We start from the raw sequence: 14,428 nt of genomic DNA on the forward strand, positions 1-14,428 counted from the left end.
TTTGCACCAATACCTTCCGGTCGAGCGCGCGCTAGATAAATAGGCAACATGTGGTGGCTGGCTTCCTATGATGCAGACACATGATACAGGTACATGTATTACTCACAAGAAGTTGCTCGTGCCCACATTCGCGCGCATTAGGCGATCCCGGGCATTACGACTCCTCCTGCACCTGAACGGGTTATTTGGTCGGTGCTTGTGTCCGGCGCTCTAATTGTTTGGAGCGCAGTACAGTTTGAGCTAATCACTAATCGACCGTGCCCGAATAAGGTATGTAAATACGGGGCTCATGTTCTGCACTCCCAACACCTTCGGGCGGGTCACGCGGTGACTCTGGCCAGATAATTATTATCCACGTGCCTGATGATGTATGTATATACGGTGCTCATGACCGGCGCGCCATTACCTTCGGGTCGAGTTCGCGCGACATATAAGGGCTAATTACAGTAAGGGTCGCGCAGTCCGATCCTGACCACACGTGACCACGTGTCGCTCGTCTCCAACCTTTTGCTGAAAGGGGGCTTGGGTCGCTTGTCATTGTTGTCTCGTTACCCACCCCCATTGCTTACGGCCTCGCCCTCCCAGGTGCATCAGTCCTTGGGCAGGGCGGACCAGTGTGGGGATAGTCCTAACGTAGAACTGTCATTGCCATGTTAGTAACAGTTAAACACGGGTCGCTGCCGACAGTCTAAAAGAGGTATGCTTAAACCCGCAACTTGGCCCCGCCAACATGCTTATGTGGGCCGCCTTCAACGGTCACTGACATGGGGAACTCACACATATCTAACTGTAACCTAGACACCCGGGTGGGTGCCTAGTCGGGCAGGGCAACGCAACCGAGATAGAATGGTAGTTATTATCTAATGCTAAAGGAAGTCTGGATTGAGCCACTAGATGGGTTAGATATGGGTGCAGCTCAGCGCCCCAATCGCATTGAATTCGGGGACGCACTGACATAGCGGCAAAAGAATAAGTGGTCACCACATAGCGCATCACTAGGGCCTAAATCACGGCACAAGGTTACCGGCGTGATTGTCCAGGTGGTGGCGGGTGCGCCGCTCGCGAGCGGATTGCAACCCGTGGTTTACCTCTGAGCCGATTGGCCTGCAGAACACTGAGCTGGGCACCATAACCAAGAGTTAGGCCTGCAGGAGGAGTAGCTGAAGGAACCATATAGGAATAGGTCCAGATGTACTTTGGGGGGCATTCCCCTGCAACCAAAGACAGATTTCGGGTTGCTTCAATGAAGACCTTCCACCCGGCTGGTGGGTGGTATGGTTGTTATATAGCAAGTGTGCGGTCGTTCAAAGTTTGGTAAAGACCACGTAGAGCCCCAGGGCATCAGGGCATTATTGACCGTGCAGCACTCGCTACGTTCAGAATAGGGCCGGTATTTGCACCAAAGTTTCCGGTTGGTTCCCACAGACTTGTCTGCTCCCAAGGTTATCCTCTAGGGGTAGAACTTGAGACTAAGGGGGCATTGCCTGCTCCGGCGGCACAAATAAGCGATAGCTACGCCGGGATGGAGTTACCATGCAGGTCCTGCCACCACTGGGTTCCCCCCAGGTGATGGGATCAAGTTAGGTGGGACCGCGAAGTCTACGGTTCTTGGGAAACTTCCTGCAGTAGGGCATTTAGCAACAGATAAGGTACCAGCGTGTGAGTATCAGATATCTGCTTTCCAGCAGCACCGTGCCCTGGGAGCACACGCGTTGCCCTAACTCTGTGGCCCTCCCACAAGGGAGCCGGGTAGCAAAACAAGTGAATAGGCTCCTTAGGCGGGCCTCTGGCCTTCAGCTGGGTGTAATCACCATCAATTGGAGAGAGGCCCAGGTAAAAATGGGCTTTCCGTAATGCTTGGAGGACCATTGCGGTTGGTGGCACTCCCCACCGGAATCACTGGTCGCGTACGGCAGCTGCAGGAGACTGGTGCTGCTGTCCCAATATCTGGGGTGTCAGCGGGGCAAACACAAGGGGACATTATGACAGCGCGCAACGCTTAAGCCAAACAGATTCCCGAAGCTGGTATGCCTAAGGGATCATCACTGAGGGATCCGTAGGGGCATAATTCCTATAAGGTATAAGGGATGGTGGGCAGGGGCAAGAGTCGCCCCTTGCCCATGGTCACGCGCTGGCAGTGAGGTGCACTCCCGTGCCCCAGGTTAACTATCTGAGGGGACTGTACAAATGTTAAGTAACCCTTCTCGTCATAATAGTCAAAGCGGGCAGGCCCAGGATTGTGAATAGGTGTAACCTTCCCGCTGGGGGGCGAATAGTTATCGCACATCTTCACAGGCCCCTCTATTTCAACAGACCCTATCCGATTGGGATAGCGTCTAGGGATTGGGGACATAGATGGGGCCATCTACAATCCAGGAGCTATAGCTCACTGGTATGTCTTGGGCCTGTGGTTATAAGGGATCTCACAGGGTTTGAGTCCCGCGAGCACTGTCAAACTGTCATGAGGTGGCAGAATGTCAAACCCTCCTGTCTGCAGGGATGGTTCCCTTCCAGCTAGTTGCAGGAAGCCCTAGATAGGAGAGGTGCAGGTAAGACTATAGCGGGTTGGTGGGGGGCCCTGGCTGCGACGGTTAGCCGCCTCCAGGGCTGTGGCGGAGTTACAGGGCGATCTGGAAGCAGGCCGGTACAAAGGGTACCTCTGCGCGGCACCACGTGGTGCCCGAGCCAAAACGAGGAGCCTCCAGAGAGGTCCCGGAAGCCGGTCGGCGCCTCGCTAGGCCTGCGGGCGGTTGTGGGCCTGAACAACCGGGGGCTTGCTATGCGACGCTCCGCCCCGAGAGGGGGGGTGTGAGTAGAATCTCAACGGCACGTGATCGAAAAAAGAATCACTTGGGGGGCAGCACTTGCGGGTCGTTCCCGTGCTGCCCGGCTCATCAGGCGGGGCAGGTGAAGTAGATGGCCGCCTGCCCTTGGATCGCCCGTAAGATAACCCACCTATTACATATCCTGGAATTATGTAATAAAACCTGCAGCATTTGTTACCCACTTACAACTGTTTCTTGTGTCTTCTTTGGGTAACCTAATTTGGGGGAGGGGGGAAAGCGGGGTGCCCCTGGGGGTACTATGCCGCTGACCGCGGCCCCCGCAGGGGGCCTGTTAGAAAAGGTAGACGGACCGGGAGGGTCGGCCGGGGTCAGGAGGAGAGGTCTCCGGGGAGAGCCGTCTCCAGCGATCGTACAGACAAGTAACTTCCCCCCCACAGACAAATACCACACACGGATAAGGTTCAGTGATCTTTATAGGCACTTATTTAAGGTACGGTAAAATGGTACAAGGAGGTCTGGACTCAGGGGTCCCCTCGATTAGAGTCTCGTAAGGTAGGGAAGGGGGTAGCGGGACAGTCTATTTACCAATCAGGTAATTCGGATGAGATGGTGATGAGCTCACAATCCTCGAGCTTGGTGGTTAGGTGGTAGGGGCCGCGGCAGCGCCAGCAGGTCCCGGTGCGGATGGTCGATACAACGGGCCGCGGCAGCGCCAGCAGGTCCCTGGAAGATGAACGGTCCGCGGCAGCGCCAGCAGGTCCCGGTGAGGATGGTCGTTACAACGGGCCGCGGCAGCGCCAGCAGGTCCCAGGAAGATGAAGGTTGCAGAGGGCCGCGGCAGCGCCAGCAGGTCCCGGTGAGGATGGTCGGTACAACGGGCCGCGGCAGCGCCAGCAGGTCCCAGGAAGATGAAGGTTGCAGAAGGCCGCGGCAGCGCCAGCAGGCCGGACGATGGTTCACAAGAGCGGGCTACGGCAGCGCCAGTAGACCGTCAGGGTTGAGTTCACTCGGTGTCTCTCGACTCCAGGATACAACTGCCTTCCTGCTCCGGAGCTGCCTCAGTTATAGGGCTGGTGCCCTTTGATGTCCGGACCCTCGCACTTGGAGGTCGGAGGGTCCGGGATGAAGGTGTCCAGACACCCAGCAGGGGGTGGAGCCAGTGCCTGGGGGAGCTGGGAGCGATCGGCACCTGGCGGGGGAGAGCCCTTGACACTTCGGTCTCCCATTGACCTGCCAAGTGGTCCGCTCACCTCCTGGGTGGATAGTGGTGCCGGGATGTCGGGGCCGGCCAGGCCCGGGGTTAGGGTCGAGGGGAGGCCAGGCGGCCGCGTGGTACAGGGTCCAAGATGGCGGCTTGACCCGGCCGGGAAAGCCGGTGGGGCTGGACCCCGTGATGAGTAGGGGTCCGAGGCAGAGGGTCCATCGGGGGACAGGGTACAGGTGCTGGTCGCGGGGTTATGCCAGGTGGCCCGGAGTCCTGGCCTTGTCGAGCGGGGAGGGCGCGAGCCGTCTGTGAGGCCTGTCCAACATGCGTCCCCCCCAGCTGAAGGCGGGGAGAGTCACCCATCCCCTTGGGGACTCTCTTCGTCGAGGCGGAAAAAGCGGGACAGGCCATCCGCGTTGGCGTGGTCTCGGCCCGGTCGGTGCTCCACAGTGAAGTCCATTCCCTGCAGGGAAATGGACCAGCGCAAGAGTTTTGGGTTCTCCCCCCGCATCTGCATCAGCCATTGCAGGGGTCGATGGTCGGTCTGTACCCGGAAGTGGGTACCGAAGAGATAGGGCCGGAGCTTTTTGAGGGCCCACACCACTGCGAAGGCTTCCCTCTCGATGGTGCTCCAACGCTGTTCTCGGGCCAGGAGACGTCGACTGATGAAGGCCACCGGCTGGTCCTGACCTTCGGGGTTCAACTGAGAGAGGACGGCTCCGATGCCGTGGTCGGAGGCGTCGGTCTGCACCACAAACTCCCGACTGTAATCGGGAGCCTGGAGCACCGGGGCGGTGCACAGGGCGGCCTTCAGCTCCTCGAAGGCCGCTTGACAGTCAGGAGTCCAATTGACCCGCTTTGGCTGGTTCTTGGATGTGAGACCCGTGAGGGGCCCCACGATGCTGCCGTATTCCTTCACGAACCGCCGGTAGTAGCCGGTGAGCCCCAAGAAGGCTCGGACCTCGGTCTGGGTGACGGGGGGCTGCCAGGACTGGATGGCAGCAATCTTAAGTTGTAGGGGGGCCACCAGCCCGCTCCCCACTTGGTGCCCAAGGTAGGTCACAGACCCTTGGCCAATCTGGCACTTGCCGGCCTTAATGGTGAGGCCGGCCCGCTGGAGGGCTTGTAGGACCTCTTGGAGGTGACGGAGGTGGTCGGACCAGTGGCGGCTGTACACAGCGATATCGTCCAGGTAGGCAGCGCTGAATTCTTCAAGCCCCGCCAAGACCTGGTTCACAAGGCGTTGGAACGTGGCGGGGGCATTCTTCATGCCAAAGGGCATGACCTTAAATTGATAGTGGCCATCGGGGGTGGAGAAGGCCGACCGTTCCTGAGCCCTGGGTGTGAGGCCGATTTGCCAGTAGCCCGCCGTTAGGTCGAAGATACTAAGGTAGCGGGCGGCCCCCAGCCGGTCGATCAGCTCGTCTGCTCGGGGGATGGGATGAGCGTCCGTCCGGGTGACAGCGTTCAAGCCCCGGTAGTCGACGCAGAATCTCAGTTCAGGTGCGGTGCCGGGGGCAGCGGCTTTGGGGACTAGTACGACCGGACTGGCCCAGGGACTGTCCGAGGGCTCGATGACCCCGATCGTGAGCATCTTGGCCACTTCCTCCTGTATGCAGGCCCGTACCCGATCTGGTACGCGGTAGGCCCGGTGCCGGACAGGGGGACTGTCCCCGGTGTCTACGTCGTGCAAACACCAGGGGGTGACCCCGGGGGTGAGGGAGAACAGGGCAGCGAACTGCAGCAGGAGGTCCCGGCAGTCCTGTCGTTGCTCCGTAGTGAGGGCGTCAGAGAGCCGGACCCCATCCACGGACCCGTCCTTCTCTTGAGTCTTCAGGAGATCCGGGAGGGGCTCGGAGTCTTCTTCTGTGCCACTGTCCGTAGCCATCAAGAGGCTTAGTTCGGAGCGCACAAAGTGCGGTTTGAGCCGGTTGGTGTGGAGGACCCGTAGGGGGTTCCGGGAGGTCCCCAGGTCGATGAGATAAGTGACGGGGCTTTTGCGCTCGACCACTTTGAAGGGCCCCGTCCACTTATCTTGCAGGGCACACGGTTCGGTGGGGGACATTACCCATACTTGCTGCCCCGGCTCGAATTCCACGGAGGAGGCATTGTGGTCATACCACCTCTTCATGTCTTCCTGGCTGGCCTCGAGGTTCGCCTTGGCAATCTCCCTGAAGCGCCGGGTCTGGTTTCGTAAGGCCAGGAGGTATTTGAAGACGTCTGGAGGGGTCGTTAGGGGGGCCAACTCCCAGCCCTCCTTCACGAGGCTGAGGGGCCCTCGCACAGGGTGTCCGTATAGGAGTTCAAAGGGGCTAAAGCCGAGGGACTTCTGGGGTACTTCTCGGTAGGCGAAGAGGAGGCACGGGAGCAGTACATCCCACTGGCGACGGAGAGGCTCTTCCAATCCCCCAATCATCCCTTTGAGAGTGCGGTTGAACCGCTCCACTAGTCCGTTTCCTTGGGGGTGATAGGGGGTCGTGAATCTGTATGTGACCCCGCATTGTTGCCAGAGGGACTTCATGTACTTCGATATGAAGTTCGTACCTCGGTCGCTGACGACTTCTCGGGGGAAGCCTACCCGGGAGAAGATCCCCATCAGGGCCCGGCCAACCACTGGAGCGGTCACGGTCCGTAGGGGCACCGCCTCGGGATAGCGGGTGGCATGGTCCACTAGTACCAAGATGAACCTGTGTCCTTGTGCCGTGCGAGGGTCCAGCGGCCCCACAATGTCTATCCCCACCCTCTCGAACGGGGTGGTGACCACCGGGAAGGGTTGTAGAGGAGCCTTAAGCTTCCGGCCACTCTTCCCGCTTGCTTGGCATGTGGGGCACGATCGGCAGTGGTTCAGGACGTCATTCCTCATTTTTGGCCAGAAAAAGTGGGTCACCAGTCGACTGTACGTTTTATCTTGGCCCAGGTGCCCAGCCAGGGGGACATCGTGGGCTAGGTTGAGTAGAAAGTCTCGGAAGCGGAGCGGTACCACCAGAACTCGACTGGCCCCCAGCTCGGCGATTCTTTGCTCGCTGTAGAGCAGGTCGTTATCCCAGTAGACCCAGTGGGTTCCGGTGGTGTCCCCGGCGGCTTGGGTGCTGGCTTGTTGGCGAAGTCCCTCGAGGGAGGGACAGGTCTTTTGCTCCTGGCGGAACTGTTCTTGGGTGGGCCCCCCTTCTTGCCGCCACTGAGCCAGATCCGGAAGGTCCTGGGGTTGCGCGTTTTCTTCGGGGGCCGGGTCTGGGAGGTCGGCCTCGCCGTTGTCCTCTACGGGGGCAACCGGGGGCGGAGGTGCCGGCCATTCGGTTTCTTCTGATCGGGGGGCGGCCCGGCCGGCCATGGATCGGGTGGTTATGCAGGCCCAGTCCGGGAGGCCCAGCATCCCCAAGTGCTCTCTTCTCTCGACGGTGGCCCACGGGGAACTCTCGAGGTCATTCCCCAGGAGGCAGTCCACGGGGGCATCGTCCCGGACCGTCACTTTCAGTAGGCCGGAGACCCCTCCCCATTCAAACGGGACGCAGGCCATCTTGCACATGCTTTCAGAGTTATCTGCCGAGCGGACGGGGCAGAGAATGTTCGGCAAGATCTGCTCGGGCTTCACCAGGTGACAGCGGACGGCCGTCACGCTGGCGCCGGTGTCGCGCAAGGCCTCAGCTCTCTGTCCATTAATGGTCACCCACTGACCGTATTTCCTGGTGTTGGCGGGTAGGGGAGCCCGCGGAACCATGTCTCTTCCCCCTAAGCATGCCAGGACCATGGCGGCCGGTTCCCACCCTTGCTGGTCTGGCTCACACTCCTCGGGCCCCTCCAACGACTGCTCCTCCCCCAGGGCAGCGGCAGCTACCTGGCGGGGCTTGGGCGTTTGGTTCAGCGGGCAGTTCGGATCGTTGGCGTAGTGGCCTAGTCGCTGGCATCTGTGGCACGTGACGTTGGCTCGGTACCCAGGCCGCAACGGGGGGTTGCCCCGGCCGGCCGGCGGCGGGGTGCTGGCCACGGTTGTTGCTGGTAAGGCGTCTCTCCCCCGCCCCTGGCCTCCTCCTCCTCCCCGAGGACGGTGCTGGCCTTGGTTGCTTCTGTTCTGGTCGTGTGGCCCTTTCCGGCCCACTCGGGTGCTCTCCCACCGGTCAGCTTCGGCGGCGAGCTGCCGGGGGTCAGTCAGCTTACTGTCGAGTAGGTGCTGCCGGAGCTCGACGAAGCAGTTGTTTGACAGGTGTTCCCATACCATGAGGTTGAAGAGCTGTTCGTAGGTGGTGACCTGACTTCCCTTGATCCAACCCTCGAAGGCCCGGCTGAAATAGTTCACGTATTCCACCCAAGTGGTACCTGGGATCCGGGTGCAATCCCTGAACCTCTGGCGGTACATCTCGGGCGTGAGGCCGTAGCGGGTGAGGAGGGCAGCCTTCATGTGGTCGTAGGACGACATTTGGTGATCGGGGAGCTGCAGCAGGGCATCGCGACCCTCGTTGATAAATCTCCCCCAAAGTCCGGCTCCCCAATCACTCCGGTCGATCCGGTGGGAGGTCATTGCGATCTCATAGGCCTTAAACCATTGTTGTATGTCGTCTTCTCGGACATACTCGCGGACCACATCCTTGGGGATGTGAACTTTTTTCTCAGTTGGTCCCGGGGTGTGTGGTCTTTCAGGCACCCCCAAGTCCTTATGCTGTTTGCGCAGTTCTATCTCTGCCAATTGGCGCTCGTGCTCGAGCGTTATCTTTTTCTCTTCCAGCTCTCTCTGTCTCTGTTTTTCTTCTCGCTCCTCTCGAATCCGCATATGCTCGAGGTTGAGTTTCTGTTCAGCTAACTTGAGCTCCCCATCCATCTTGAGTCATGCCATCTCTAATTCGTGCAGTCTGACTCTGTCTCTTTCTCGTATCTCCTCCGGTGAGAGGCCCGTTCCCCGCTCCTCGGGAGTCGTGGCGTTCCCCTCTGGTGTAACGCTGTTTTGGTCTGGTGTGACGCTGCTTTGGTCGGAGGGTCTTGCGACCCCCGTTTCTGTCCACGACTCAAGGGCGTGCTTTAGGTCATCCTTGGTACTCAGGCCAGTGGTAGCAATGCCAAGTTCTATGCAAAATTGTCTCAGTTCGCGGTGGTTGTACTCCTCTAGTTTCTCCATTTGGAACTTCTCGGTGGAGCTGCTATCTTTGGTCGACATCGTGCTTTGTCGTGGGGTGAGCTACTCTCTGTACGATTACGCGTTGATTCGGATCCCGCCGCTGGCCACCAATGTTAGAAAAGGTAGACGGACCGGGAGGGTCGGCCGGGGTCAGGAGGAGAGGTCTCCGGGGAGAGCCGTCTCCAGCGATCGTACAGACAAGTAACTTCCCCCCCACAGACAAATACCACACACGGATAAGGTTCAGTGATCTTTATAGGCACTTATTTAAGGTACGGTAAAATGGTACAAGGAGGTCTGGACTCAGGGGTCCCCTCGATTAGAGTCTCGTAAGGTAGGGAAGGGGGTAGCGGGACAGTCTATTTACCAATCAGGTAATTCGGATGAGATGGTGATGAGCTCACAATCCTCGAGCTTGGTGGTTAGGTGGTAGGGGCCGCGGCAGCGCCAGCATGTCCCGGTGCGGATGGTCGATACAACGGGTCGCGGCAGCGCCAGCAGGTCCCTGGAAGATGAACGGTCCGCGGCAGCGCCAGCAGGTCCCGGTGAGGATGGTCGTTACAACGGGCCGCGGCAGCGCCAGCAGGTCCCAGGAAGATGAAGGTTGCAGAGGGCCGCGGCAGCGCCAGCAGGTCCCGGTGAGGATGGTCGGTACAACGGGCCGCGGCAGCGCCAGCAGGTCCCAGGAAGATGAAGGTTGCAGAAGGCCGCGGCAGCGCCAGCAGGCCGGACGATGGTTCACAAGAGCGGGCTACGGCAGCGCCAGTAGACCGTCAGGGTTGAGTTCACTCGGTGTCTCTCGACTCCAGGATACAACTGCCTTCCTGTTCCGGAGCTGCCTCAGTTATAGGGCTGGTGCCCTTTGATGTCCGGACCCTCGCACTTGGAGGTCGGAGGGTCCGGGATGAAGGTGTCCAGACACCCAGCAGGGGGTGGAGCCAGTGCCTGGGGGAGCTGGGAGCGATCGGCACCTGGCGGGGGAGAGCCCTTGACACTTCGGTCTCCCATTGACCTGCCAAGTGGTCCGCTCACCTCCTGGGTGGATAGTGGTGCCGGGATGTCGGGGCCGGCCAGGCCCGGGGTTAGGGTCGAGGGGAGGCCAGGCGGCCGCGTGGTACAGGGTCCAAGATGGCGGCTTGACCCGGCCGGGAAAGCCGGTGGGGCTGGACCCCGTGATGAGTAGGGGTCCGAGGCAGAGGGTCCGTCGGGGGACAGGGTACAGGTGCTGGTCGCGGGGTTATGCCAGGTGGCCCGGAGTCCTGGCCTTGTCGAGCGGGGAGGGCGCGAGCCGTCTGTGAGGCCTGTCCAACAGGGCCACTCGGCGGTCGGCGCCTTAGTGGCCCCGGGGCCCCGGTCACCCCTCCCCACTCCCTCCTTCGGGGGGGGCGGGGGCAGGGATCCTGACTGTTGCCCCCCTCCGTGTCAGGGGCCGGAGGTGACGCGCAATGCGCGTCACTTCCGGGCCCAGGTGTGAGGGGGAGGCTATTTAGCCTTCCCCCACCCTCACTGGCGACCTCTTTGTCGCCCACCTCGCCTTTTTACCCTCCCTACCGCTTACCCGGCGTAGGTGTGGTGGGGTGGGGTTTTTTGCTGAACGTTTTAATGTTTTCCTTTTCGTTGCAGGCGGAGTTACAGGGCGATCTGGAAGCAGGCCGGTACAAAGGGTACCTCTGCGCGGCACCACGTGGTGCCCGAGCCAAAACGAGGAGCCTCCAGAGAGGTCCCGGAAGCCGGTCGGCGCCCCGCTAGGCCTGCGGGCGGTTGTGGGCCTGAACAACCGGGGGCTTGCTATGCGACGCTCCGCCCCGAGAGGGGGGGTGTGAGTAGAATCTCAACGGCACGTGATCGAAAAAAGAATCACTTGGGGGGCAGCACTTGCGGGTCGTTCCCGTGCTGCCCGGCTCATCAGGCGGGGCAGGTGAAGTAGATGGCCGCCTGCCCTTGGATCGCCCGTAAGATAACCCACCTATTACATATCCTGGAATTATGTAATAAAACCTGCAGCATTTGTTACCCACTTACAACTGTTTCTTGTGTCTTCTTTGGGTAACCTAATTTGGGGAAGGGGGGAAAGCGGGGTGCCCCTGGGGGTACTATGTGCTATAGCTCCAGCGTTTGAGCTCAGGTTTAAATTACTGAACCCTTTACTGGACCTAACAAGAATAGTGGCATTATTTCTTATAGTGGACTGCCAGCCAACCCAACCAATCCACTTTCTCACATCATAATAGTCCTTGGCTGTGAAGGGAACTACTTTGTGTATTGATATGCTCATTGTAAAAGGGAAAATGTCCTCAGTCCCAGTGAAGTTAGCCAGGGGAGGAAGTGGGTTGCCCCACTGCCGAAAGAGGTATGCTGAAGTGGGCAGAAGCAAAATATAATGCTGCAGTAACAAACCAGTGGATACAGGGGTTTACTGAAAGATTCCATGAGTATATTATATATATTATTTTAGTAAAATCTAAGGATCTGGGCTAACACCAGGCGAAGCGTAGCAACTGTAGCCCATATGACAGCAAAAAAATTATGCACAATAAATGTAACCGGACATGGCCATGCACAAACCAGTATGTCTGACTGTTGTCGGGAGACCTCACTCATGGTACCCACTTCGCCTGCACAAGGGCGAATGAAAGTCCTTGTCAAGTACGGGGTGGGCAGGCCTCAGTATTCGACGAAATCCCAAATGAGGATGCAGAAAAAGAAAAACGTTACAGACTTTCACTGTAAGAAATTGGATTGACAAGCTTCGATACATCCGAAATATGTGATATCAACGCAAAACTCCTTTCAGTGCCATAGAAGTCTTAGAATTCTAACCGGTTTCAAGATTGAACTATTTTCATGTAATATTTCAAAACCTGAAAAAGTTGCCAAGCTCGTGCTGAGTCCGTGCTACACGGCCCACCATTGGCACGCTTTCCAAACGCTGATGCCCGCTTGGCACAGGCGATTGTTTTGTACTTTACTGAGACGTGACCAGACTGCAGATCCCACGATCATTGTTCAAAATGTTTGCCTCATCACATGTCGAATTTAATGGGCTGGAAGTGGCTCGGGAGATGTGTGGGGCCGGGAGCTACCGAGCCTCGTCCACGAACACTTCCTCTGACCCTGCCCCCCACCTCTCTGCCCTACGGCAGCCACTTACACTGAGAGAACTCAGGGGGCGGCTCAACTCACGACTGAAAATCCCTTTACTCTTGCGCGTGAACCCACAGAAGGGGCTGGTGGACAGGGAGAGGAATGAGGGCTGCCTGGTGACCGGGAGGCTGAGTCGACAGCGCACAAACGAAGGCGGAACTACGCGGCTGAAATCTAAAGTAATATTCACTTCGGTGCAGTACCACTGCGCTTTCCAGGACGAGTTGGCAGGCACAGAGCACCGCCGTGGCAGCCTGCGAAGCAGGCGGGCGGTAGCAGAGCTGTGTGCAGGAGCTGTCCAGGGGGACTCGGTGCAGCTCCCAGTCGACCACGCATCACTGACTCTTCTGTGATCTTCGCAGTTCCCCTTCAGCATCCCAACGGGTCCAGACCCCAGAAAGGAGAGCGGTTGGGCCGGATGCCCCCTCCCTGCCCGGGACAGTCGCCCCTGGAGCTGGATGGGTCCCGTGAGCCTCCCCCACAGGTGTCACCATGAGACCCCCGGCGCTGCTGAGGAGGCTGCAGCTGCGGGGGTTCAGGCGCGGCGCGCTCCTCTTCCTGCTCTGCTGGGCGGCCGCCTGGGTCCTGGTGAACACCTTCCTCCTCGTGCACAGGAGCGTCTTCTCCGAGCGCTGCACTGACGACGAGAGCCGGAGGATCCTGGGCCGCCTGGTAAGGCGCGAGCAAAACAGAACAAACATACAAGTGCTTCTTTCAAGGAGAGCTTGCCGTATAAATAGCCCACGTTAGACACATCTCCCCGTTAGTGCCCCGATATCGTTCTCTCAAAGGCTGCAACCCCGTCAGAAAAGGCGCGCTGCACTATAACGCAGAAAACGACAAATGTCTTGCAAACGGGAATTAATGGGAAGGGCTGTGGGAGTTACGGGGATCCCTGCCAAGTTATTGAAGTGCAACTGTTGACAGGCGGATTTGGGTAATTAGTTACCCGAGAAGCACTTTCTGGGGATGGTTTTCAGAGGGCGGAAGGGGTTGCAGGGTGTGCGGGCCCAAATATTTGCTGTTTTGGGTGCGATATCCATACTTTGTTGTAAAGCGCCTGGACGCCGATAGTGAAGTGTTGTGCGCTACAGAAAACTTAATAAGTAAAAAAATATACACATTAGGACTCAGCGAGCGTTATATAAAATTATTAACCTGGTGGTGAACTGAATATCCAAACATGCTTCAGGCTGCGATCTTCAACATTACCAGCCTGTTTCTAAAGTACACAGAGATTTCATGGAAACGCGTGGACGCGGGTATGTGATGTAAACTTAGCAACCCGTTGTCCTAATCTCGTGTTAAATTCAATATTTCTGTTTCTGAGGTATCGCTCATATTAAAAGTGGGATCGGCATGACGGCGCTATTTGGTAGTAACTTTGTAAATGTTGTAAACGCACATCTCAGTACAATTAGTTGATTTCATGGCGCTTTTCACATGGCTATCGTGCACTAACATTTACTGTAAACTTATGTTTACCCGTGTGTGAGAGTAACTGTACATGCATCCGTCTAAAGTCAATGTAATGACTATTTCTTGCCCATACAGGTGGTCGTCCGCCTCTTCGGCGCCATCCTTGATCTTTGGCGAGGATCAAACGCCTTGAGGCTGCTCATTAAGTGCCGCAAGGAATGCGCGCATTCACTCAGGTGTGGATACGTCTGTCAACCACCCTCTTGTCTGCCATCCGCTGACCTCTGGGTCTCACGACCCCCTGGTCGTCAGCACACCTGGCAGCAGCGGAATCTGCCCTCGAGAGCATCCTGCGCGTGGGCGGGTCAGATGAGGTGCCCACTGCCAAAGAGCCGGGAGGCTGGGTATCACAATCCCAGGGCACTCACATTACGCACTCTCCCACAGCAGCCGGCCGCTCACTGACTGCCAGCTTCCTCCGGAGAAGCAGAAGTAATGACTCAGCACCGCAGACGAGCTTCACACAAAGTTGAAAACAAATGTTTCTAAAACCACATTTAGGTCAGTTGAGCACTTAAATGTGAATCACCTACTGTTCACTCTCTTAAAACACGCAAACACGACCCACATGCTGCTGTATGTAGAAAAACATGGATTTTCACAGCTTCTGTACAAGTTGCAATAATACCTGTCTCTTGAAACTGCATATAGGGGTTAGCTACACCAACCAGCAATTCAATAGATACAGACTTACGAAATGGTAAAATA

General features: G+C 57.9%; 1 protein-coding gene across 1 annotated transcript in view; it reads left to right on the plus strand.

Moving 5' to 3' along the window:
* Positions 1 to 12,274: 12,274 nt before the first annotated feature.
* DIPK1C (divergent protein kinase domain 1C) overlaps positions 12,275 to 14,428 on the plus strand; it is a 461,342-nt gene continuing 459,188 nt past the window's right edge. The window contains exon 1 of the mRNA XM_085606942.1: positions 12,275 to 12,913. Coding sequence (XP_085463068.1) covers positions 12,734 to 12,913 — 180 coding nt within the window. The 5' untranslated portion in view covers positions 12,275 to 12,733. The remainder of the gene's footprint in view (positions 12,914 to 14,428) is intronic.

This window comes from Triturus cristatus, chromosome 5_2, assembly GCF_964204655.1.
Source record: "Triturus cristatus chromosome 5_2, aTriCri1.1, whole genome shotgun sequence".
NCBI lineage: Eukaryota > Metazoa > Chordata > Amphibia > Caudata > Salamandridae > Triturus > Triturus cristatus.